The 25234-nt window shown below is 44.6% G+C and overlaps 2 protein-coding genes across 21 annotated transcripts in view; one reads left to right on the top strand and one right to left on the bottom strand.

Moving 5' to 3' along the window:
* Positions 1-9207, top strand: part of RAPH1 (Ras association (RalGDS/AF-6) and pleckstrin homology domains 1) — a 79082-nt gene extending 69875 nt beyond the window's left edge. For 2 of the 3 annotated variants that reach the window (XM_063162290.1, XM_063162292.1), the window contains exon 14: positions 1209-9207. In XM_063162290.1, the coding sequence (XP_063018360.1) occupies positions 1209-3179 (1971 nt within the window). In that variant the 3' untranslated portion in view covers positions 3180-9207. The remainder of the gene's footprint in view (positions 1-1208) is intronic. The other variant, XM_063162293.1, reaches the window with a different exon arrangement.
* Positions 9208-9828: 621 nt separating this feature from the next.
* Positions 9829-25234, bottom strand: part of ABI2 (abl interactor 2) — a 64971-nt gene continuing 49565 nt past the window's right edge. For 9 of the 18 annotated variants that reach the window (XM_063162295.1, XM_063162302.1, XM_063162294.1 and 6 more), the window contains 4 exons: positions 24371-24529; positions 19908-19994; positions 19409-19582; positions 9829-15872 (listed from right to left, as the gene is read on the bottom strand). In XM_063162295.1, coding sequence (XP_063018365.1) covers positions 15697-15872; positions 19409-19582; positions 19908-19994; positions 24371-24529 — 596 coding nt within the window. In that variant the 3' untranslated portion in view covers positions 9829-15696. The remainder of the gene's footprint in view (positions 15873-19408; positions 19583-19907; positions 19995-24370; positions 24530-25234) is intronic. The other 9 variants (XM_063162298.1, XM_063162311.1, XM_063162297.1 and 6 more) reach the window with 1 other exon arrangement.

The raw sequence follows: 25234 nt of genomic DNA, 5'->3' as shown, positions 1-25234 counted from the left end.
TGCTTCTGACTCTAATCCTTCTGATGGAGTTCTGCACATGCAGACACTGCACACCTGTGCTTAGAACAAAGCAATATGCAAATGTGCTCTTCCCGTGCAGATGAGCATAATTGGGCTTACTCATTGCAAAGTATCTACTAATAAGGTATAGGTACCCAGTGTGGTCAGTCACTATGGTGGTGGTATATTTCTAATGCATGTTTCTTTGCTGTGCACTGTGAAATTCACAACTTGGCTTGTAGCCAAAACACTTTGTATTAGGAGGATGTTTATAAATTTGAGTAATGCAATTGTTGTTTTAATTTTTAAGAGGAATGTAGGCTTACAGTTTTTGAGAAACAACTTGAGCACAACACGAGTAGACTAAAACACTGCCTGCTGCTTTCCCATTGATCCTTCCATTAGTCAGCTTTTCTCTGTTTTTCCTTATTTTTTCTGTTTAACATATGAGTTGCATGTGTAACTTTCCCAAGTTTACTTTGTTTTGCAGATGTCTAAACATTTCCTTCTGGGGAAATTTTCTAGGAAAACTTGGTTCTTCTTCTTCCTTATTTTTTCCTTGCCAGTCATGGATAGTAGAGCATGTGAAGGAAAAATAATCTCAGTACTATTCCTGCAGAGCTTGCTCTCAATGTGTTTTAGAGCAGTTCAGGATTTCTGCATTTTGTAACACTGAACAGTGTAAGGCCTGAACTAACAGATGTAAGGATTTGACATGCTCTGGGAGACTGTGTGTGGTTTGATTCCAGTCATACTGCGCTGAGATGTCTACAGAGCCTCTGGCTCTGCCTCTGTCACGGCCTGGGCTGCTCTGGGGGGCTATGTTTGGGTCACTACGCTTGCCCAAAGCAGGCCGGTAATTCTCACTGGGTCCCGCTGCCTGCCCCAGGGCAGTAACAAGGCTGCTGGTGTATTTTCCCTCTGACAGCAGCTTTGCTTGGAGCAAAACTGGCTCCGCTGATTTTTGCCGGCTCTCCTCCCGGCCTGCCCCATCCCCTTGCATGGTCCCGGCTTGTCAGTGTATGGAATTGTCTCTTGCTCCAGTGTTTTGCTAATAATTCTTGCATGCTGTAATCTGCCACTTAATTTTTAATGTTGGGCACATTTAGACCTTCACTTTATAATCTCTTTGTCTCTTTCTCTCTCCCTCCTTCCCTCTCTCTTCTTTTTCTCCCTTTCCACTTTCACTAAAAATCCCTTCCCCATAGGCCCGAGTGGAGCCTGCAGGCCGGCCCTTCGTGTCTGTCGCAGCCCCCGTGTCCCCGCAGCCGAAAGCGGTGACGCCCTACACGGCGTCGCAGCCGTCCCCGCCGCTGCCACCGCCCCCGCCGCCGCCCCCTCCGCCCCCGCCGCCGCCGCCCCCTCCGCCCCCGCCCCTGCCCAGCCAGGCCGCCCCGTCCGCGGGCTCGCCCGCCACCATGTTCGTCAAGTACAGCACCATCACGCGGCTGCAGAACGCGGCCCAGCACGGCGGCCCTTTTTCCAAAGCCCCTGCTGCACAGCAGCCTCCGCCGCCGCCCCCGCCCTCGGCAAAGCCTCAGATCCTGGTGCCCCCCAACGGGGTCATGCCGCCCCCCCCGCCCCCGCCGCCGCCCCCCACACCGGGCTCGGCCATGGCACAGCTGAAGCCGGCACCTTGTGCCCCCTCCGTGCCGCAGTTCACTCCACCACCGCCGCCCCCCAAGATACATCAGGTCCAACCAAATATAAGCCAGGCCGCTGTTGCCTCCTCGTTGCCACCGCCGCCTCCTCCTGTGCCTGCCCCACCGCCACCCCAGGCACCCCCAAAGCCTGTCATGGCAGCTCTGCCCCCTCAGCCTAGCGGGAAGGCAGCATCACCAGGGGTCACACATGTCACTCCCCCTGTGACTGCAGCCTTGCCCCTTGCAATAAAGAAACAACCAAGTATCACTTCTCCCCAGGTGCCTCCTCTGCCCCCGGCCCCTCCTGGCCCCACTCCCCCTGCAACATTCCCAAAGCAGCAGAGTTTCTCAGTAAAGCCTCCTCCATCCCCTCAGTCCCCAGTGCCATCGGTGGTGAAGCAGATAGTCAGCCAGTTCCCCCCTCCTCCCACGCCACCTGCCACCGAGCCCCAGCCTCTGAAACCCCTTCCGCTGAGTGTGGCTCCACAGTCGCCTCCAGCAGTGAAGGCAAAGCCCAAATGGCAGCCTGCTGCTGCTCCTTCACCAGATTTCCCCCCTCCTCCACCAGAGAGCAGTTTAGTGTTCCCTCCTCCACCTCCTTCCCCAGCTTCCTCTGCAGGTTCTCCCCCGCCTGACAAATCAGGGTCTCCAGTAAAAAAGGCCGGCAAGACATCGAGCCCCGGAGGGAAGAAACCACCTCCAACACCTCAACGCAACTCCAGCATCAAGTCCACAAGCTCCGCTGAGTACCATGAGTCCAAGAGGCCTTCAGTGGACCGCCTTGTCAGCAAATTTGCACACTCCCCCGAGCCGTCAGGATCTCCTTCCAAGGAGTCATCGCCTCCTCCAGCGCCTCCAAAGCCAGGAAAGCTCAACCTTTCTGGTGTGAGCCTGCCCATTGTCCTTCCACAAGGGGGAATGCCAGCCAAGGCTTCTGCTCCGAGTGTGTCTGGAAAGGAACCTGTGGTTGAATTCCCTTCACCACCATCCGATTCAGACTTCCCACCACCACCCCCTGAAATAGATCTGCCTCCCCCTCCAGTAGAAATTCCGTCTGTGTTTTCAGGCAGCACCTCCCCAAAAGTCGCTGTTGTCAATCCCCAGCCACAGGCGTGGTCAAAACCATCTGTGAAGAAAGCGCCACCACCCACACGGCCCAAGCGGAACGACAGCACCCGACTGACACAGGCGGAGGTTGCGGAGCCCCCGGGGTCAGCTGGCCCACAAGTGCCCACCTCACCCAAGTCCAGCCTTAGCGTTCAGCCGGGATTCCTGGCAGACCTCAACCGGACGCTGCAGCGGAAATCCATCACCCGGCACGGCTCGCTCTCCTCCGCCCGCATGTCCAGAACGGAGCCCACAGCCACCATGGACGACATGGCCCTGCCTCCGCCCCCGCCAGAGCTGCTGGCTGACCAGCAGAAGACCAGCAGCTTTGGGGGCAGTCATATATCTGGCTATGCAACGTTACGGAGGGGGCCGCCCCCCGCGCCCCCCAAAAGGGATCAGAACACCAAGCTGTCACGGGACTGGTAGTCAGTCCCCAGATCCAGTGCTCTCCGTGACTTGTGGGCTGCTCTGATTGGCCAGCCCATGATCCCGTGCATGTGGAGAGGATGTGGGGATGTGGATGATAGCCCCATTAAAAGAGGTGATCTCAAACTGCAGCTGTGGCTAAATGTAAAGACATTCCCCTTTCATGGCTAGATTAAGAAAGATGGGCTTAGGGGTGTTGATACTTTATTGGGAAAAGTGGGTAGAGAGGTGTTGGCTTCATTCTTTCAGTTTCTTTTACCCTTCTTATAGATTGGACCAAACCCCTGTTTTCTTACTTTTTCTGCATTTAGGGGAGGGGGAGGGAGATAATTTTTTTGTAGTGTCTGTCCACGTGAGACATGTTTGTGCATGTATAATAAGTGTAGGTATATAATATATTGTGATATATTTCGTCGCAATTATAGAAGATAACCAGAATGTTTTTGTAGAACCGTATTTATTGTTTCAGTCAGTATATTATCTGGAATCGGACTCTAACTGGTCAAATCTTACCATAAAGATGGAGATGTAGGGGGCACTTTAAAGAAAGGAAATAAAAACCCAAACCCACAAACTTCTCAGCAGTTTGTGGTGGGTAAATTCTGCAAAGCTGAGGTGTTCGGCTGGTAACTGTATGTTGTCCATTGATTGAAAAGTACAGATGCAACATACCAAAACATTCTGGTCATAATACTACTGAAAATGAGTATGTTCAGAGGAAAGAAATAGATTTTATATATAGTGGGCTGGAGTGAAATATATTTATACTATAAAGAGCCTCCCCCTCCTTTCAAATAGTTTAAAAATATACACTGATAGAAATTATTTCAAACTTACTTGTCCATGCAGTTAAATAGGATAAATATATATTATTCCAAACCATTATGCATTCTAACTGATAATAGGCTCCATCATTTGTTTCTATGGCTCAAGATGAATATATTTGTGTTAACCCCTTCTGAAAGCTGCCAGGACTCCTGCAATTGAAAATCCTGCCAACCCCCAAGGCTGACCCACGCCGATCCGTGAGCTGTCCGCGTAACTCTTACCCTGAATGAACAGGTAGGTTTCTGTAGAAAGTGCTGTGTGCTCACACAGGCATGCACAGCGTCCAGTCTCACCTGCTCTGGGCCTGGTAAGATGTAGTGTCTTCACAAAAACAAGTGTCTGGAAATGTGTGAAGAAAGTGTTGTCATTGATTGGAAATTGTTGGGAAAATTTCCCTTCTGGAGAGAGAGAAGGGAGCAGCAATTTCAGGACAAGGAGAGTAAGAATTCTCTTTTCTTTGGCCTGCCAGAGACTGTGACCAGTGCATTAACCTGTATTGCAAAGTTGCACTTCTAGCAGTCGAGGAAGAAGACTGGAAAAAAAACAACCTTAAAGAGGCAATAACATTTGCTAAGAATTTCATCTAAGGGCCCGTATGATTAGACAGTAGACTGTTGGTTTGCTTGGTTTTTGTTAGTCACCGATTCACAGTCGGTCACCACATCAAGCATGAATGACAGTCCTTTTTCTTCGGTAGCTACTTCAGTAGCTTGATTGTACAGTCTTACCCACATGTTCAGACCTTGTGATAAGGCAGTGTAAGTGGTCCTATGTATCATTGCACATTCCTTGCCGGGTGGTGGGACACAGCCTTTGTAAAACAACTAAAATACTTGGACTGTAACTACCCCCATCAGCATGGGGATATTGTCAATACGTAGTATCAACAGGCTCAGAGGGCAAATAATTTCACTGTTTGCCTACTTTTTCTCCAAAACCAAACTTCAAATGCTTTCTTTTTCCCAAAGAATGAAGCAAAGACAGCAGCTTGACCTGGCAGTATCTTCACATGTGTAAAACCAATATAAACTAACCTTTCATTAAAGTAATTCAAGATGATACATTTAAGAAATATTGTGACAGTGTCCCCCATTCCATTTTTTAATTGACTTTTTTTTCTAAAGTCCAAATAATGAAATAATTGTCTTTGTGAATATTTTATGAATAGGAAAAGAAGTTTTGCTAATTTGAGCTGGAAAATTACACATCTATAACTATATAGTTTTAAATAGGTGCATCATGAGAAGAGAAAAATTAGTGGTGCTGTCTCTGCTGAACTGTTTCATATGATTTTTTTAAAATCTGTTTCAGCACCTCTGGAAATTGTTTTAATATTTCAGACTAGATTTTTTGAGCAATAAGAGTATATACCATTATGTGCATTTTTAAAGCACTGCTATGGAAAGGCACTTTTTTGTATCTTTCAAATTGTTCACCAAGTTTTGTTTCTACTATTTTTGTGCTTACAAAGTGTCCTTAAAAGCATTTGCATTGTTATTTTAAGCATGCTCAGTGTAGCTGGTGACTAACTTCACAGGAGGGTTGTTAAGCTATACTGCAGTTCATGGGTGCTGTAATTTTCACATTGCTCCTCCTGCTGCTGTGTCCTGTGTGCAGCTCCTGGGGCTCAGACACACCAGAGGGCAAAAGGTGCTCGCTGCAGCTGTAACTGCTGTGCCCATAGCCATGATGGGGAGGTGGGCACATTCTCCTGCTCCTGGCAACATGTGCTCCCAGGTGAGAGCAGTCAGAGAATTCTGCTTGCCCCATCTGCTTTTCTTTTCCCAAGACAGCCTCACTGGTGTGTGTCAGTTCCAGCCCTTTTACTGTAGCTCATTCAGTGCGGGTACCTCTGGGCTTTGGACTCGGCACATCGATGTTCTGAGTGCAGTTTCTTCAGAGGCATTTCAGCTTTGTTCCCTTTTTCCTGTGACCACATTTATTTCCCTGGTATCTCTCCCTAGACAATTAATCCTTGCAGGCTGCAGGCTGCCCACAGGTGCTGGGAGACAGTTGTGCAGCTCTGAAGTCTGCAGCAAAAAGAATGAATGTCTGCAAAGGTGGCACCCTTTTTGGTGGCACCTGTATTGCTTCTAGTTAGGGTTTCCTTCCTAAGGCAGTGGTGATCCAGTGAGTGATGCTGCTTGTTTTCTCTCAGCTGAGCATGGAAATTTGCCTACAGTGTGCTTCAGACAACCCGATTGCCTTTTCAGGTTATGACATACCCTGCATTGTAACTTGCTTTTCCAGTGTATTTACTGATTTTGTGACAGTGAATATTTACACCTTATTTTGCAAGTAAGTTGTTTTCCCCCATGTGCAGTCATCTCATAATTGCACCATAATATTTATTAAATAAGAAAATTAAGGGGCTGGATTTCAGACACCCAGGAAGAGGCTTCCTGCTACAAATATGGGCATTAATACTTTTGGCAGTTCTAAAATGGGCATGTGAAGGCTGAGTGTTCATACTCCAGACACAAAAGTGCTTTGATCTCAAAATACAGCTGGAGTTGTATTTCATGAAGCAGAGCACAGGGTGGCCACTTGTTAAGGTGGCTGTCAGGGGACCCTGCTGCTGCAAGGGCATCTGTGAGGGCTCAGCTGTGTTCGTTACTCTTTTCCTCATTCAGTCTCCATTTCCCCTCTGCTCTGCAGCATAGGTAGCATCCACCTCTGAGTAGCAAAGCCCAGCTCAGCCAGGTGTCTGTGCCCACAGCCCAGGTGTAGAAAGCAGGGAGCTATTCTCAGATGCTTACATCACCATTCAGGTGCTGGGGAGTTGCTTTGAAAGGGAAAATTAGGCTCTTCTAGCAGCACTAAGCTTCGATGAGAAATTACTTTTAAAACTAAAAGAAACCACAGGATCTAAACAAACCATAGGTAACATGTTTCAGGTGGCCATGCTTGGGGCCGTTTAGTCTTTTAACATCTGAAGCTGGGATAGGAAGTTAGGCACAAGTGTCTGAATCATTCTCTTATATTCTTTGGAAGAGGAAGTTTCCTGCTTCACCCTGCACAGTGGTTTTCTCCTGTGGCAAACCACCCCTGACTGCTCTGACTTGGTGATGACCTCAAAGCCAAAGAGCTCCTCTCCTGAGCTTACTCTGCACTTGTCTGCAGGGCAACAGTGAGGGACACGTCAAGGAAACAAAGTGCTGGTACCTGGATTCTTTGGTTTCAGGTCTGAGGGGAGAGGAAGCAGTTTTTTCAACAAGTGCATTTTAACATTTACTGTTCTGGGCTTGCACATTTATAGGTTTTCTAATTCCTTCTTCCTGTGTCCTTAGGCAACCAGATAAATCATATCAGCTCAGAGATAAAGTGTGGCCAGTCTTCCTCTCACTTAAATTTTTTTTTCCACAGTTTAAGGAACCAAAAGTGCCATTTCAACAGCAGAAGGGCAAAAAGAAATTTTCTGTTTTTTACAGAAAACAGCATAGAACCAAATTGTTTTGCTACAGTGGTACTATTGCAGGTAAATTTGTTTCTTATTCAAAATAAGATTATAAGTGGGTCCTAATATGAGTATTATTTAAACTAGTGTCATGTTAAAATCAGTTGCACTCCAGAAAAGCAGTATGAATTCCTGGCAGAAGGTAGTGAGGATGAAGCCAGAACATGGGAGTTTGGTTGTTGTGCTGGGTTTTTTTTCCTTATAGCATTACTAAGGTGTAGATTACCTACTCAGTCACACAGTGCTGCTCAGCTGCAGGTGAGTCTTACTGCTTTGGGGACCATTTGTGGCACCTGGTGTCGAGCTCTGCATTTATTCCCTTGCACCACTGGGACAGACTCCAGACCAGAGAGGATTTTAACACTACAAGGGATAGTTTCTCTTTGATTTTTTTTTTTTTTTTTTTTTGCCACATGCTGATGGGGTTTTAAGCATTATTTTGGAATTCTGAGTTTGTCTAAGCAGAGTAATTTTCCTTTCTGAACTTTCTTTCCTTCAATTAATTAAAATATGCCCATGAAGGGGCAAAAAAAAAAAAAAACCAACAGGGTTTTGTTGTTGCAGGGGCAGCACTCACTAATACTGTGACACAGGCTTGGTCTAGTTGTGAGAAGTTTAAGACACTAAGAACACAGGCTAATTAATTGCTACTAACCAACCCCGGAGAAAAGAGTGACTTGGGTGATGATCACTGGGTGCTCTGAGGCAGTCGGTGGGGCAAGGACTCAGTGAGCTCTCTGCTCAGCAGGTGGATCTTGGGTATAGGGGAGGTAGAGAAGGTAGAAGACTTGAAGGAACAGGAACTAGTGCTGTAGAAATGAATGAGAAGGACCTTCAGTAACAGATTGTGGACACTACACCCCCTTATTTAAAATGCTTGAAGGCAGCTTGTCTTTTAGGAGATTTTGAAACTCTACCAGTTGTTACAGTGGAAAATAATTTCCTTCCAGCTTTCCCAAGATGCCAAAGATGCATTCTGAGCTAAATTCCAGGTATGCAGATGGGTGTATACCAGTCTCTTGTTGCCAGGGGTCTCTTACTGCTGATCTCTAGCACATGTCTGGTGAGACAACAGGGGGCCACTCTTAGATGTTGTGTGTCCCTTGCCTTTAACCGACACTGGGAACTGGGTACACACTTGCAAGGGACAGTTTGGCAAACAAAGCTGTGCCCATGGCACCCTGCTGGCTGATTTGGTGCAGCACAATAATGTTTGTACTTCTAAAAGAAAAACTAAATGTTTTGTCATAGGTTTTAATTGGAAATCGTAGGCCTCCTAGTGGACTGCAGTGGACCAGAAATGAACTGGAGCAGCAGTTTGGTTTATAGCTTACACTAATTGTTACCAGTCACTGGGAATATTCTGTATAATACTGGAGATGCAAGTGTAAGAAGTGTCATTGCAATGATGATTTGTCTGTGCAGCAAACTTGTGCTGAGTGCTGTAAATACATTCATGTTTACTGCTTTAAAAAGAAGATTGCACATTTTATCTTTCAATGGGATTGCCTCCCCTCTTCTTCCCTTTCCAAACAGAAAAAAAAAAAAAAACAAAGCTCTTTTAGACTGATAGTGTCAGGTTGGGGGGAGCTTTGCCATATTATAAATATATATAAATATATGTATAAATATACTTTTTTAAGCATGAGAGAAGACAAAAGAAATACTACATTATAGAGTACCCAATATAGAGCATTATACAATGGAATATGCACAATTCAATAAAGATGTAGTTAAATTTAATACTCTGTTTTAATCCTCTGTTTTGCAATTTTCCTTTTTCATGAGCTCAGAGCCACACTGTGTTTCCAGGTCATCAGTGGTTCCTCTTGGTGTGAGTCAGGTAGGTGATGGCCTACAGCCGTGTGCCGTTCCTGTGCTCGCTCCCAAGGAAACTGCTGCTGTTCTTTGCACAGTTCTTTCTGCTGGCTCAGAGCTGGCTGGAGCAGCCAGCACTGCACACCAGTTACAGTGCTGAACTGGACTCCGTGGGAAGGCTCCCCTTTCCCATCTGCTCCTTGCTCGGCCTTGCAGAGTGCTGGCCAGCTCAGCTCACACGGAACAGCTGCTGGCCCCACTCTGGGGGCTGTGGGAACCTGCCTGGGAAACGCTCTCAGCCTCAGCCTGCAGCCCTCAGCAGCAGAGTAGTGAGTGCAGGCAAGGGGCAGTCCCACAGAGGGCAAGGAGCTGCTGAAGGCAGCAGATGCCAAGGGTTGTACCTTTGCTGTGGGCAGTGCTGTGCTCAGAGAGCCTCGGGGACAGGCTCCTGCACGCACAAGCCACCATCCCTGGCCCTGGTGCTTTGAAGTGTGGAGCCAAAGACAAGAAATGTGACACGCTGTGGCACGCTCACAGAACACGAGGTGTGCTTTGTTCTTTTTATTTAGGGCTCATAACAAGAGGGTTTAGTACACAGCAACAATTAATTCCAAGTACAATTAAAAAAATTTAAAAATTGGGTTTTGCACTCACTGGAAGGTGGTTCAAATGGCACACACACTAAACGTTACTGGCGGCATACAGCTCCCCAGAGTCCTGTGGGCTTGGTCGTTTACAGTGGGCTCTGCATCCAGCCACTGCAGCAGCAGTGCCAAAAGCAAAAGCAGAGTGTGCTGCTCCAACTGCAAATCAAAGGGGGGGGGGGGGGGGGTATCTGCTTTCAGGAAAAAAGTGCATGGACAAAATCCATGTTAGACACTGACATCTCCAGAGAATTCATAGAAACTACTTGTCCATGCAAGTTGCAAAAGACACTTTTTCAAATGTGAAAAGAAGCACTTGTTCTTTACAAAAAAATCTCGGACATGTCAGCACTTACTGAGGCGCTGTAATGGAAATAAATTTGTACATAGCTCTTCCTATTAGTCAGTAGTGGTAGGATTCTTCAGAGGTGTAAGGAGAAACTAGAATAAACTTAACTGCACCCATTTCATTCAGCAGGGTCCCCATGTCTCTGTTCAGGAGGGTCCTGGGTGTAGGCTTACCTCTGGACAGCAGGCCCCTGCTGCCATCACTGTCTTGTAATATGTCTTGTAATAAGCACAGGTGCTAATAAAGTTAGTACATTTAGAGTACCAAAAAAAACCCCAAACCTCTTCCTCCACTGGCTGAAGATTACACAAAACACATGTGTGGGGTTTTTTCCTAAGTAGCAGAACACCATGATCTGTGAATTATTCTTTTTAACAGCAGTTTTCAAACTGTGGCTGTATCAAGCTTTCAGCATGTCCCCATGGATGTGAGGTGGGGGTCTCACTATGCTTGAAGTTTTAACTTCAGAAGTAGGTAAATAGGACTGTTACTGCACATTGACTTCAGCTACTGTGGGGGAAAATCCCCAACACAAACCACACATTGTTCCCTTCTTGTACTGTTCTGACCTCTGTGTAATAACCATTTTATCCACAAACTGCAGCTGTGCCAAATACTGGGAGATGCCAGAAACTGGGGCAGGTGAATACACCTGTAAGCACAGTAAATTCTTGTAACTGGCGCCCCAAAAGCTGTGGCCCAGGATCCTGCTGGTTCTCGGTTTCCACCACACCTTCCCTAGAGGTTAGTGTTGTAAATACTTGCCTTAGTGAATGCAACAGTGTTGTACCTTTTCTACTGCCACGGTTGCCAACACAGGTGCTGAAGTCTCTGCATGGGGTTTGTAATACTGCCTGAAATGCTGCAGTGCTCTCCATACTCTGAATGTAACTACTGCTCCTAGTAAAGCCACAGCACCACAGTCTGTCCAACAGCATCCTCTAAGCAGCTTCCAAAAAGGACCTGCAGAGAATACAGATGTCACCTGTTTTACAAAAAGTCCTATTGCACCTCTGGGAGGAGAAGCTCTGCAAAAGCTCCCAGTTTACTAAACCACATAAAGTTCCATCCTTTCCAGAAAAGAAAACATGGAAATTTTGCTCTATGCCTGGAGCCCACAGACATAACTAATAAAAAAGCAGGCTTGTTTCCAGCAGAGAGGTGCATCCACAGCATCTGTTAGGAAGTGGTGGAAGTTGCTAGGAAGAGGACAGTATTCAGTCACCATCAGTGCAGAGTCCTCTTCCACCTCTAGTCAACAATGTGCACATCCACAGCAGGCAGGCAGCCCACACACCCTCTGTTGGAAAAGGCCCCTCAGTCCTGCCGCTTCCTCACTTTCTTTTCATGATCAACTGAAACACCCCAGGTAAAAGTGGCACTTTTCAGAAGCTGCATTACTGCCACTGTCAACATTGGCTGTCACCAAGAACCCTCAGCAGCAAGAAAAGAAAATGCCCAGCAGCTGTGAAAGGAGAACAAACTGCTCTAGCAAGAACTAGCTGGGTCTAAGCCTTTCTGGCACCCACAGGTAAGCCACCCAGCCACACACCACAGGACCTGTGGTTCACACTAACAGACATCTCCAGACACTCTTGTGACATCCAACTCAACTATCTGCAAGGATAAGCTGAATTCCAGGAACATGGTCAACCTCCTGGTAACACACACCAAGCTGTCATCCACTTCAGCACCAAGCCACACCTCTTGCCCTCCAGTGAGAGCTGTGGCTCTTCACTCACTCTGTGTTTGTCTAACCAGTCAGACCATCAAGTGATCCAGCATTACTGCAGCTCTCTGGTGCCTACTCCAGCCACTGCACGTGGACACGCCCTCAGGACACAGGCACAGAATTTGCTGGTCACCCCTCCTGCCCCTCTCAGCCCTCTGCTGCAACAGCTGAGGGGAAGGGGAAAAGGAGAGGAAAGAACTGGTCAGACACATGCAACCTCAGCTCTCTCTCTTTGGCTGGAATGAAGGCACCAAATGAACCTGCTTCAGCACTAGATGTGGACAGACTCAGTCAGACCTCCTCTCATCAGGCACATGACAGAGAGGCAGCTGCAGTTAATAGCTTTGTCCCTGGTGCCAAGAGGAAGGAAGAAACCTTTGATACACAGCAAACCAAGGCAAAACACACCGCTAGAGGATGCTGAACAATTTCTGTGCACAATGAAAACAGCTGGCTGGGCTAAGGCAGTTCTCACAAAGGGAGAAACATCTACATTTTGGCCATTCAGCACTCTTTGGGCTATGCTGGAGTGTCTCCTTCCCCCACCTCTCACGCGTACACACTCCCACTTCGACAGCCTGTGATGCAGAACACCATGAGCTGTGGCAGCAAAACTCAGCAGTGAAGAGATGTTGTGCACCTTATTTAAAATACTGAGGTGTTTCTCCCCCAGCCCCCCATTTGCCACCCCCTTTTAAAGTAAACCTGTAAATTAAAAAGGGGTGGGGACGAGAAGGTTTTGGACAAGGAGAAGTACAAGGGACAAAACTGGAAACACAACCCTCACTGACTTTACTAGCATGCAATCTATGTAACATTAATTATACAAAGCCTGTTTACCTTGGCCTGGTCTATGACCATTACATCACATCATCCCCAAACAAGCAACAGAATTAAAATCTGTACAAAATAAAAATATGCATAAAACTCAACAAATTTCTTTACATTAGTACTGTATAATAAAGCATAAAACCAGCAGGAGGTGACCCAGAAATTCCATCCACAGCAGTTCTTGCAGGATAAACAATTCCATGTTCTATTAGCAGGGACCAAACTAACCCCTGGCCCATCAGACCAAAGCCAGTTCTTCAGGAGCTGTCACACAGCTGGCCTGAAAGTGGAACCACTAAGGGTTTTGTAGCCTCATCTTCTGTGCTCTGCAAGCATTCATCTCACACTGCTCTGCTCTCACAACACAGAGAGCTTGCAAGAGGAAAAACCAGCTGACTGAAGAGAAAGTGTCACACACAGTGGGAGTACACACTACCCCACCCACCTGCCAGAAGTGTTCAAGCACCAGCTCTTGCTCAGGCTGGGTTAAGACATCTTTCCCTAAAGTGTGACGGGCCAGCTGCAGCTTGGATGCACAGGCAGAGGTTCAGCTCTCACTTAAGAAATCATTAAGCTGCCCTAACAATTCAGTTGAGCACTGTGGGCTCAGTTTTTGCCACAAACATATCCAAGGCAAGAGAAGCCATGAAACCTCTGATACTCCTGGAAAACACATCTGCCCTATAAGCACCAAAGGCTGGTGAATGCTGCTGTTCAATGACCTTTGCTAGAAGCACCACCTCCCTGTGCCAAAAGCTCAGACCTGTTCAATGACACTAGTTATTCCAGTGACTGCACAACCAGTTCTGGACTTGCTTCCACGGAAATGATGGGCTGATGGAACTGAACATGGCTGCTTCTCTTGCTGCAAGAAAACTTTTCAGAGTAAAAGGCTTGAAGGGTATCTGTTCTGGCACTCATCCCAAACAATGCTGTCAGCTTCCAGAAAGAAGACAACATGTGGATTAGCAAGGGAAAAAGTGACTTCTATCTACACACAAGTTTCTTCAAAGTCGTCCTTCCTGCAGACTTTAACCAAGCCAGTTTCTTGTGCACTGTCACAGAAGTTCCACAAGCTCACAGCAAGTCATCACATTCCTCCATGGCCTACAAACACACCTATTTGTTTGTTCCTCTTGCCCTCTGAGCAGCTACCCCTGCCCAGGCTGGCACCGAATCTGCACCTCCATGCTGATACTGCACTAACTACCAAGCAAGGGGCTGGGTCAGTTACCTGTACTGGTGTCAGTGCCATCACACATCCAGCCCTGCTCTCCTGTGCACTGCTCTTTTTTAACATCAGCCTCTCCAGCTGCAGTACTGTCTCACCTTGGACAAGCTACTCTTGGTACCAGCTTGGCACCAGAACTTGGCCAGGTGACAGTCTAAAGATGCCCTTGCCCAGGAGGGTCTCAATTTGCAGGCTAACAAGACTTAAAAGGAAATTTAATTAGTTAATGCATGATATTTACCCACAGATAACATTTAGATGTTCCTAAGGGCAGATGAGTATAACCATCACTTACAGTGATCTGCTGTGTACAATCACTGAGCAGAATTGTTAACTGAGACTAGATTAGAAAGCCAAGTATCATCACAAGGGGCTACAGAGCCTTCACTTGGTATTACTCCACCCCAAGCCACCAGTACAGCTCAAAATACCTATTATAATAAACAATGGAGAGGGCTAGGGGAAGAGCTAGGACTACTACTAGTTACTGCTTGGATTTCCATGGGAAACCAGTACACACAACAGCCCTTTTTGCTTCCACTGAAGAGATTTTGGCAACAGACATGAAGACGACAATTGCCGTTTGTCCTGCCTCTGCACAGGGCTCTCACAGTACATATGCAAATCTAGTTGTCAAGTACAAAACAGCCAATTTACAATACCTGATTGGATTTTTAAGATTATATTGTGCATAAAACTAAAGTTGGGGGCAAGTTTTTTTAGTGCAAGCAGGCATGAGTAGATTTGAACCTTAGATCACACCCCCTAGAGTTAATCCTCAGACCCCAGGAGGACCTGTAAACTTTGTTTTGCCTTCACCATCAACGGCATCTGTGAGTTCTGTTTGAACCGGCAGCAACCGTGGCAAGGAGCTCACTGTGGAGAGGAGCACAGTTACATCAGTGCAGAACACAAAACATGTGGCATTCAGAAGATGAGAGATGGGGGTGGGGATCCTCTGGGCTGCAGCCATCTGAATTGTCTAAACTGAAAGGTGAGTGAATGAAAGCCGGCTCTGTGTGCCCTGGGTCAGCCTGCGTGTGCAGAGCAGCTGCAGAAGTGGGTATGCTAAGGAAGCATCCAGCTATCTGGAAGGCAGTTACAGGAATGTCTCTGTGTAGAAAACCCAGTGTTTGCTAGCACATGACTGTTCTTCCAGCTGCACAGGAGTGTAGTGTAGAAACGGGGGATGTCCACTGGCCAGTAACCTTCACCACAAGCATCCAGGACATCCCCAGTGCCAGGCACTGCTTCCAACGGTATAGTACCATGAGGGCACGCAGAACTCCTGAAACAAATCCCAAGGCCTGTCAGAAGTCAGAATTGGAGTGAAGTATGAGCTAATCAACAAGTTTGTTACATCTGAATGGGTCAGCTTAATTCAAAGTCAGATAGCTCAGGATAGCCTCTGCTGGCAGCTGAAGAGCCATTTGTTCAAACAACTCAAATCACTATTGTCTTATCATGAGGGGGAAAAAGAAAAAAAAAACCAAACCAAACCCAAAAGAGTGGTTGTTACAATTATCCTTCATTCAGTTATACTGGATGGGGCCCCAGAGGCTGGTGGAGATCTGGGAAGCCCTGACAGCTCCTGCAGCAGGAGATGCAGTGTCCTGTCCTCTGGTCTTCACTCTGAGTAATGCATGATCGACTCCACATAGTTCCCTGGGAACAGCCCCGTCACTCCATTCATGACCCCCTCATACCAGCCATCATCATTTTTCTTGATGACGTAAATGATGGCACCTTCCTGAAATGAGAGCTCATCTTCCTTGTCCTTGGTGTAGTCATAGATTGCCACCACTAGGAAAGAACAGAATGTGAGTGTTAGGAGAGCTAGGGGAGGAGGAAAATGCAGTCACCCTCCCTCAGGCAGGCACTGCCTCACCTGTGTGTGTGTCAAATGACCTGCTGAGACAAACAGTTTCTTCCACCCCCTTTTGTACAAGCTCATGCTGTGAAGCACATGAGCCAGGACTCCCTTAACTCCTCTATTCTTACTATTTCCAGGCCCACCAGAGGAAGTGTCCAACTGTATGATAAACTTTTGGTGTGGAACGATTCAGCGAGGTGGTTGTGAATCCCCATGGCTATGACCACTCAGAACTATTGCTACGTGTGCTAAACCAGATGTCAGCACAGGAAAGAGCAGGAAAACATGGAAGAGGGAGTGCATCAAGAGCTCTCTTCAGGTCACAGTATGAGTGAGTCAAGGCTGACATCCCAAACCTCCATCTACCTTAGCCACTTCCACATTTAAATCTCTAAACGTCACAGTGCATCTCAATATGCAGAAGCCACTCCCAGGGACACAGCACCAAGGTGGGCAAATCCCTGTTAGAAGCCACGAAGAAGGAAGGTGGAAATATACACATAGTGTATCAGGACATTTTTCTTACAGCTGCAGAATATTTTAGTGACGGCACAAAAGTTATTAGGAAAGGCAAACAAATTGGACAAAGCACTTGGAAATATTAAATAGAACAGTCCTGAAATGCCAGAAAACAGACATAAAATTGATAACATTTTTCCCATCTCAGTGCTATCATTATGTGTTTCATAGAGAAAGTCAACTATGCCAGACTCTGAGTACTTCACCAAATAGCATCAATCACTGCTTTGAGAACTTGGCAATGACACATGCAGTGCTGCCACTAAGGAAAAAAAAAGTATGTTGAATAGGGATCCTAAAATATTGTGCTGGGGATAGGTGGAAAGATACTCTAAACTAAAGCAAGGATTAAAAATTAACAGCATGTGTTTATAAAACCACGGTCCAAGAGTCCTACTAAACTCATCATTCCTCCCAAAAGAAAAGAGGTCATTTCCTTTTTGAGGGAGCAAAGGAATCAAGACAAACCAACACTAGGGAAACCTAGATTCAGAAGAGATTATAAAATAGACAGATCAATCCCTGTGGAAAATCAGAGTATGCGAAGAATTTTTTTTATCCTGTGATTAGAGCATACTTTGAAAACACATATTGTTAGCTCTACTATTGTGCCAGCAGTTGTTAAATAACTTATTCTGTGCAGTTTTAGACATATCATTTTAAGCAAACAAAACACCAATGGAGAAACAAGTATGATTTTAGCTTGAAAAACAAGTGTATGAACATCTGATCCATTCAATTTAAGTCCTTCAAAATTCCTAAGGGTTTTGAAATTTCTTCCTCGAGTCACTGTGCTATTTTTCTTCATTCTCTTGACAATAATAATCATCATTATCATTCAAGGACCATGGTAACTTCCAATTCCTTTCTTTCTAACTTTTGAGTGTACTCTAGTTCCTTTGGATACTGAATGGATTCAATATTTCATAATCTCAAGAAGGAAACTCTTCCTTAAATTTGTGAAGAAAACTTGCTTTTTGTTAAGCCTCATAAAATTTACCTGAAGCCTGGTTTTGCTTTTACATCACCACTGCTTCCTCCAGTATGTTATTTGTGTACTGGCAACAGTCCTCTCTCTAAAAGGCTGTTTAATTCCTCAGTCTGTAGTCCCATCAGTTCAAGCTGTGAGCTTGTCACATGCCCCGAGTTATGAGGAGGCCAGGCCAGCATTGCAAGAAAGGCTCCAGATGAGACAGGAAGCAGCAAAAGTGACTCAGGAGGTGGCATCCTGCCCTGTCAGCCTAAGCCAGGGCTTCTTTTAGTTTCTGTCTGAATGTGTTTCAATGCAGTCATAAAAAACAGAATTACTCATTTAGGTTGATATTCTTCCAATGAGTGATCTTTGGTTCTTCAACAATCACAGATTTTGGCTGAACTCTGTTATATCCAACTGACCACAAATGTAGGCTAGGCTGATTATCCAACTGGAATCTGTGAACACACACTTTCTCTAAGTGGTGAAAGTGCAATTTTTCCTTCTGGATACCCATTTCCATTCATCTGATTTGCAGAGCCAGATCATTTTCTTATTTTTTCCTGCCACACATCCAGACACGGAGCTCAATGGACACTGCAGGTTGGCTGTTGCTATTACAGTCACGTGGCAGTGTCCTCAAGTTCAGCATCCCCAGGAACTACAGCCTACTGAACAATTTCTCCATCTGTTCCAAATGCATCTGCTACTCACTTCCATGCTCAGCTGCAGGCTCCATCCTCAGCTCTTCATGTTAAAGGTTAAATGTTAAACCTCCCACAGTGCTTGACCCTCTATAGAATGGGGTCATATTGAATCCCATTCCAGTATACAGCAACTCTCTTGTATTTGACACCTCTTTGGTGTCCCAGCTTCTGTTGCAAAGGTCACCTACCCTAACCCTGTAAAAGTGCTCTCTTATGAACCTAAATAGGAGAATGGTCATATCAAAAGTAAAAGTACAAATCCTAAGAATTGGGAATTCTACTTACTGGGGGTAAATGTGTTGGAAGAGCTACTTACTTTCATCTATTTTGTCCACTTTGAATCATGTGCAGCAGAATACTATTTATAGGAACTTAAGGAGTTGCCACAGGATAAATTATTTTGCTGAATAAAGCATTTTAATTCCCAGCAGTATAAGTATACAATTTTTTTGAGTATTAAAGTCCTCTTTTAGTACAAGGTTTCTCATTAATTTTAAAGCTTCAAAGCTTGCTAGAAAAAACTCACAGCCAAGCACTTCTCTCCCAATTCCAGCAAAGCAGTCAAATCTCAAGACATGGGCTAAGTAGAGACATTCATGTAACTACAACAGAATCCACATCTATGTCAATATCTGGTATCCTAAAAATACTATTTAATAGTTCTTCATATGCTGAAAGCAATTGTATTTTCTACTACTTTTAAAAGTGCTTCTAAAAACACACCAACCTTTTCGATGTTTTTGGTCATCTAGTTTTAAAAATACAGACCAAAATTATGTTTTTGCATGTGTCTCTACATCAGTAGAGACAATGTTTGGCTTCTTATACCTTTCTTCTCCACAGGAAACATTTTTTGACTAAAAGCCAATTTAGTCCAGCTTATCTTTAAAGACTCTCATTTACAGTTTTGCTATCCCATGTGAGATGGAACAGATACATATCTATATGCACCTACATAAACCATTTTAAGTTCCCAAGCTCCCACGGGAAAGCAGAACAGAACTATCATTCAAACATCATTATTTCCTCAAATAGAAAGGTGTTTCTCAAGCCATGTGCACACTCCACCTTGCATTACTATGAGACACACTATAAACACACATCAGGGCCTCTTCTTTCGCTTTTGCTATTGACTAAAATGCTGTCAATACCAAAGTCTGGCATGAAGGAGTGTGGGCAGACTCCATGTGCAAAGCAGGAGGGCAGGAACACACACAAAAAGTTGTTACAAATACAACCCTACTGTCTCTTCCAGCTCCAAACCTACCCTTTTCTAAGTATGTCCTGGGTGCCCAGGGAGGGTCCTCCTCAGCATAGGGATCGCTGTACTCCACCACAGCTGCTTCCTCCTCCTCATAATCCTCGGGAGGTGGGGGTGGAGGTGGAGACTCATCAAACACCGCCTCGTCCACAGGCGGTGGCGGGGGAGGAGTATCTGAAACTGAGCAGAAGGAACAGCACAAACATGAAAATGTCTCTACAGCCATGGCAGCTGCTTCAAGTAATACCCTCTAGCCCAATTAATGGAAGGGGGACCAACAATTGTAACTTGTGAAGATACACTAGAGACAGGAAAATTCAGAGAAGGAATAGCCAGGTACCTCCAATAAGATTATTTCTTTTTCCCGCCCTTTACAATTTTATACAAACTTGCAGAGGCAATAGAGAATGCAGAATTCTGGCTATATACAGATAAATCTTTCATCAACTCAATCCAAAAGCCACATCCAGTAATAAAACATTGCACAAGGAAGCAGCAAACTTACTGTTTTCTTGAACTCTGGCCACAAATCCCATTAGTGGTAACTGTGGAGTTACCTGTAGGATGGAGGGGGGAGGAGGAGCAAGGGATGCTGCCACAGAAATTAAAAAGAGAGAGGCATCCAGTTAGAAACACAACAAAGCAGCAAACAGGAAAGTAGACATCACCACCACTCAGACAGTGCAGCAGGCTGCTAAGAAGCTGAGTTAAAAAGACTGACATTTAAAGAAAAATGGTTCAGGTGGTTTAAGCATATTCCTAATCCTTTCTTCAAAAATATTTCTCTACTTTTAAAATTTCCAATCCAGCTCTTTTTCATAACATTAACAATCCATGCTGAAGCATTTTTCTGATTTGACTATGAGATTTCCTTAAGATTAAGTTTCTTACTACAGAATATAGCACTTTATGGGCAGACCTAAAAAATGTATCAAGAGGACTCTGCCTATAATCCTCCTCAAATCTAATTGATATTTATAGAGGTGACTAACAGCATCCATGAATCCCTAGTAATGAAAATGGATATACCTCTTTTTTTTCCAAGATGTAGGCCAAAAGCCCTATTGAATGAGGCAGCTATTTCAGACAAAACAGAAAAAGATGCCTTTTGAGAACTGTGCAGATCTGAAAGATGCAACACTTCTGATCTTATTGACAGAACAGAGCACACTGTGCTGCTGCCAAACCACAGAGGCTATTCCAGATGTGCTGCCTGATTTCCTCCCCACCTGACTTCTCTGCACTGAACTCTGAACAGCCCTTTCACTGGTACCAGAAGGGCTCTCTTTGTACAATAAGAGCTGCTTTGTACAATATATGTGAATTCCCAGTTAAAGAAGATGCTTTCAGCCAGTTGCAAATGCTGTAATGCTGAACTGTGGTTGAAGCCTGGAATGCTAGTTTCAGTTACCTAGTTAAAACATCAGCTAACTAGTTTTACGAGACTTTAGTATCACTTTGAATAATGCAGCACAATTCTTTAGGCAAGTTGCAAGACGATTTTTCAGACAGCACACCTTAAGAGAAGCACAAATAATACATTTCTTGTTAGTATGTGGCATACAAAAAACATTTAATCATGTCCAAAGGGATTAAGGGGAACAGAAGTCTATACTTCATGTACCAGTACCATTTATTTAGCTACCAGACAGAACAAAAGAAATTTCAGGCTAATTCCAGAGGTAGTAAGAAAACTGATAGGGTATGATGTAGCATTTTTCAGAATTAATTCACATAATCATAGCACAAGAAAAGAGTTCTCCAGCATTAACAATTTGTGCCTCAAAATTTCTTCTGTTTGCTCATTCCAGTAACATCTTAAGTGCTTTGAATTTCTTCTATCACTCACATTCACATTTCTTTCAGAACCACACAGCATGAATGAAAAGACTAACAGCAGCCATCCTTTTTGTTGCAAAAGTACCTCCATATAAAGTAAGTTCCATTATCTCACCATTTAACTGATATCTCTTGAGAAAAAACAGAAATGTATTTCTGATTACAGTTTCTTTGACTCAAATGATGTGACCTCAGAGTATTTATTCCTTCAAGTGTAACCATGTGAAAAGATTTGGTCTTGCACTTTTTCAAAGCAGAAAAAGGGAACTCAAATTTAAAGTCCTACTGAAAAGCAGTAATATTCATCAATTCAGCATCCTTGTCCCTGCTTTTTCAATTATATACAGTAGAAAAGTGTTTCATTTCAAAATGATTCCTCCATTCAACATCATATGGATTCATACAATCCATAGCTATCATAGGAGAGTAGCTCCAGTTTCCTTGGTCTCTTCAGTGTACTTTGTTCATGAGCTATATATATTTCTTTGAAAGAAGTAACAAGGCTTTCCATGGAGAAAAATAAATCACTCTAGACAAGCATGCCAAGCAAATCCAAAAAAATTCCCAGGTTCAGTTTGGGTTGTGTAGTTTAATCCCAATGGTGCTGCTAACACTAGCTGACATCGTTCCCAGAGTATCTTAACCCCTCCATTTGTGCTTCAGTCCTTGCACTGTGCAGGGGCTATCATAATATTGTCTCTACATGCTATATAATGACTCTAGTTCTGACCTCTAAGAGGCAATACAATAAGTATTTTTTTTTTTTTGTTAATTAAATGCATCAGAAGACCTTTACCTCTGCTGTATAAACATCATCTTAAATGTTCTTTCCCATCTTCCTTCCATACTGACCACTAATAGATTTAATACACAGTTGCTGTAAATTAGTTGAGAAATGCTCAAGAGCACCTTCCACTAGGCTGCTTCAGACTGGTCAGAACTCAGCTGTACAGATGGGGTGGGGTGCAAGCACCATCTCAATACCCGCCCAGATTGTCCCACCCGGTTTTTAGCCTGTGCTGAGCTCCATAGTGCTTAGGTAATGATATCCAAATTGAAATGTTAAAGCACTTGTTCAGTGGCTTGGCTGGCAAGAGTGACTTTGGGACAGACATACGCTGAGATCATCCCCAGTCTGCATTTCTTAATATTTTCAGTTGCTAAAAAGGTCTCATCACAAAGCAGAAAAATTTTATTATCGTGAAATAGCTTTTAACAGGGCAATGCAAGTACCTTTCATGCTCCTGTCAAGTGAATAAACAAACATGACTAGGCCACCATTTTAAAAAATGGCAATGGAAATAACAGTACTGGGTTATTGCCAAACAGCCTACAAACAACAAAAAAGCCATAACTGGCACCCTCCTCTGCCTCTTGTAAGGTCTTTCTTTCCCCTCTTGTTTTCCACTTCTCTTCAGGAATTCTGAGAAAAAATTGTGGCCTCTGTCCTGTCACTACTGAACTTGCTCCTTCCAGACACAACAGTGCCTCTGTTCTTAGGGCTCATCAATTATGCATGCTTGAGCATCCTCTCCTTTCAAGGTGAACTCAAAAAAACCCTTGGTTTAGTGTAACTGCAAAGCCAATAAATTCTGTATTCTGCTGGTATATTAAAAAAAAGTCTCCTACTACAACTCCTTATTTATATTGTCTCAGATGTGCCAGTATAACTGAAGTATTTTGTTTGTGATTTGCATTTCAAATGACTAATCACCATAATCATTACCTTCTTTCTGGATACACAGACAACTGTGGTTATGCAATTTATTTTAAGTCTATTTGGCATCTTCTATGATTACCTATTAACAATGTAATGGCAACTTGCAGAGAATTATCCTTTTGCTAAAGCAAAAAATGCACAGCAGTCGTCAAAAACTCGCTGGATATACTGAAAATCGTCTTTATTGCAAAAATTGCTTTATTGTAATCCTGAAAGGTTTCTTTTGTTGCTATTACCCTTTCTTTCTCTCTTGCCTATTCCCCCCTTCAGCCTTCAATATGCACATAATGTGCTTAGAAAATATGACCTATTTCAGGCAACTGGGCTACAATTTAGCCTCACAACTTCCTCCACTTCCCTGTGCCCAGCAGGACCATTCATCTCCATCTCAAGCTCAGCTCACCCTGCAGGGCAGCTCACAAACACCAACAGCCAAACCTGATCAAACCCCTTAAATGCAGATTGCAGCATTTGACCTAATTCCAAGTTCAATGCTCAATTTAAAAAAAACAACCAAACCAACCAACCAACCAACACAAAAACCAAACCAAAACACAAAACAAAAAACCCCCACAAAAATGAAAGAAAAAAACCCAAAAAAAACCAAAAGCAACCAACCAAGCAACACACAACCCCTTCAAATTCCACCACCACAAAACACCAACATACTCTGGTACTTTCAAGTCAACATTCAGTTTTGCTAGTAATAGGGCATTTCCTGACAAGAAACCTTCAGTGTGTCTCCTGCATCTTTCTGTAGCTTTGTCAAAAGAGAAACTGTCCCCTGATCTGGTATAAAACCCTCCTGGTCCCATCAGAAGCACAGGAAGAAGGACTCCTTAGGTAAAAGGCTACTGTGCTGTGCTGACACACAGGACACTCACTCCCTGGTAAGGTCTCCCCTTGCTCTGTGGGGCAGATCACCCATAAAATAATATCACCTGTAGGCTCAGCAGATGACACAGCACCCAAACACACTGGTGTCTCCACGGTATCTAATGCCTACCCTGGTGTATCAAGTACAACTGCTTGCTTGAACTGTACATTGCCCAGAAGGAAAAGGCACACAAGATAAAGACTGATTAATGAAGAATCAGCATTCTGGTGCAAAATCAAACACCCATCCCACACCAAAGCAGGTCCATGGCACATGGTGTAGTCAAGGACTAAAGCTTGTCTGATAGGGACTGTGACATCAAAGGTAAATTATTTGGCAACAAAGCCAGCATTTTTTAAGATGCTTGCCATAATAAAAGCTGACCACTGTGCACTTGCACTGCAGCTTGGGCACAGCTGCCAGCAACTGAAAGTGCAAGATCTGCAATGGAGACAGAACATAAAACTCCAGGGAGCCGCAGGTCACCGTGTTCAGGACGGCAGAGTTCAGTGGAGCAGCCCAAGGTCCTTACCTGGGTTCTGGCTGTAGAAGGGGCCCCCGTTGATCTGGCTCTGAAGGCTGCTCTGTGACGTGATGGAAGGCGGGCGCCGGTAGGGCAGAGAGCCCCCGATGGTGGGGGGCGTGTGCCGGGCCGCAGGCCTGTTCATGCTGTAGAACTGAACCGGGTGACCTGCGGCACACAGACTGCGTTAGCAGAGAGGAGAACGGTGCCTGCCTGCCTTCTCTCCACCTGCAGTCCATCTCAAAGGTTTGAAAAGGTTTCTGCTGCTTTATTCTAAGGCAGCCACTTCAGCTGTCAGACTGGCAGGACACCAAATGTCTCAAGAGCAATGCAAAACATAACTCTCCCAACTGCCTGCACTCAGCGCTGCCTACAAAAGCCAGTGGGAAAATACAAAGGTGTTTAAGCTATGAATCCTCAAAATGAAAGAAAATAATATCTGGTTATTTATGTTAAATAATATATTACAATAACTTCTTGTGAATTTAGTTATTTCTGAACCTGCAAAAAACTCCACAAAACGCTGCAGTTCCACAATTAAGGAACATACGTGTAAATAATAACTGCAGGCCATTTCCAGGATCCAAAGCTCTTAACCCTCTGCAACTGAAAAACACAGTACTACCTATCTTAGTGCCACTTAGAAGATATTCAGAGGAACATCTGGGGAGATAAGAATGTTACAAACTGCTTGAAGGATGGAATAAATGAAGTCAAACTAGAAGACCCTCTTCAAGGGAGCTGTCAATTAAAACAACTCCTCAGAAACTTACTCTGCATTTTCTTTACTTTCTGTATTCAAGACACTGATCATACTCCCAGCAAGCAATAAATGAAGCAAAGTATCTTCTGTGCTCACATAAAATTCTCTGG

This window comes from Melospiza melodia, chromosome 8 (assembly GCF_035770615.1).
Source record: "Melospiza melodia melodia isolate bMelMel2 chromosome 8, bMelMel2.pri, whole genome shotgun sequence".
In the NCBI taxonomy this organism is placed as follows: Eukaryota; Metazoa; Chordata; class Aves; order Passeriformes; family Passerellidae; genus Melospiza; species Melospiza melodia.
Note: the sequence above shows the minus strand (reverse complement) of the source record. Positions and strands in the feature narration are given on the sequence as shown.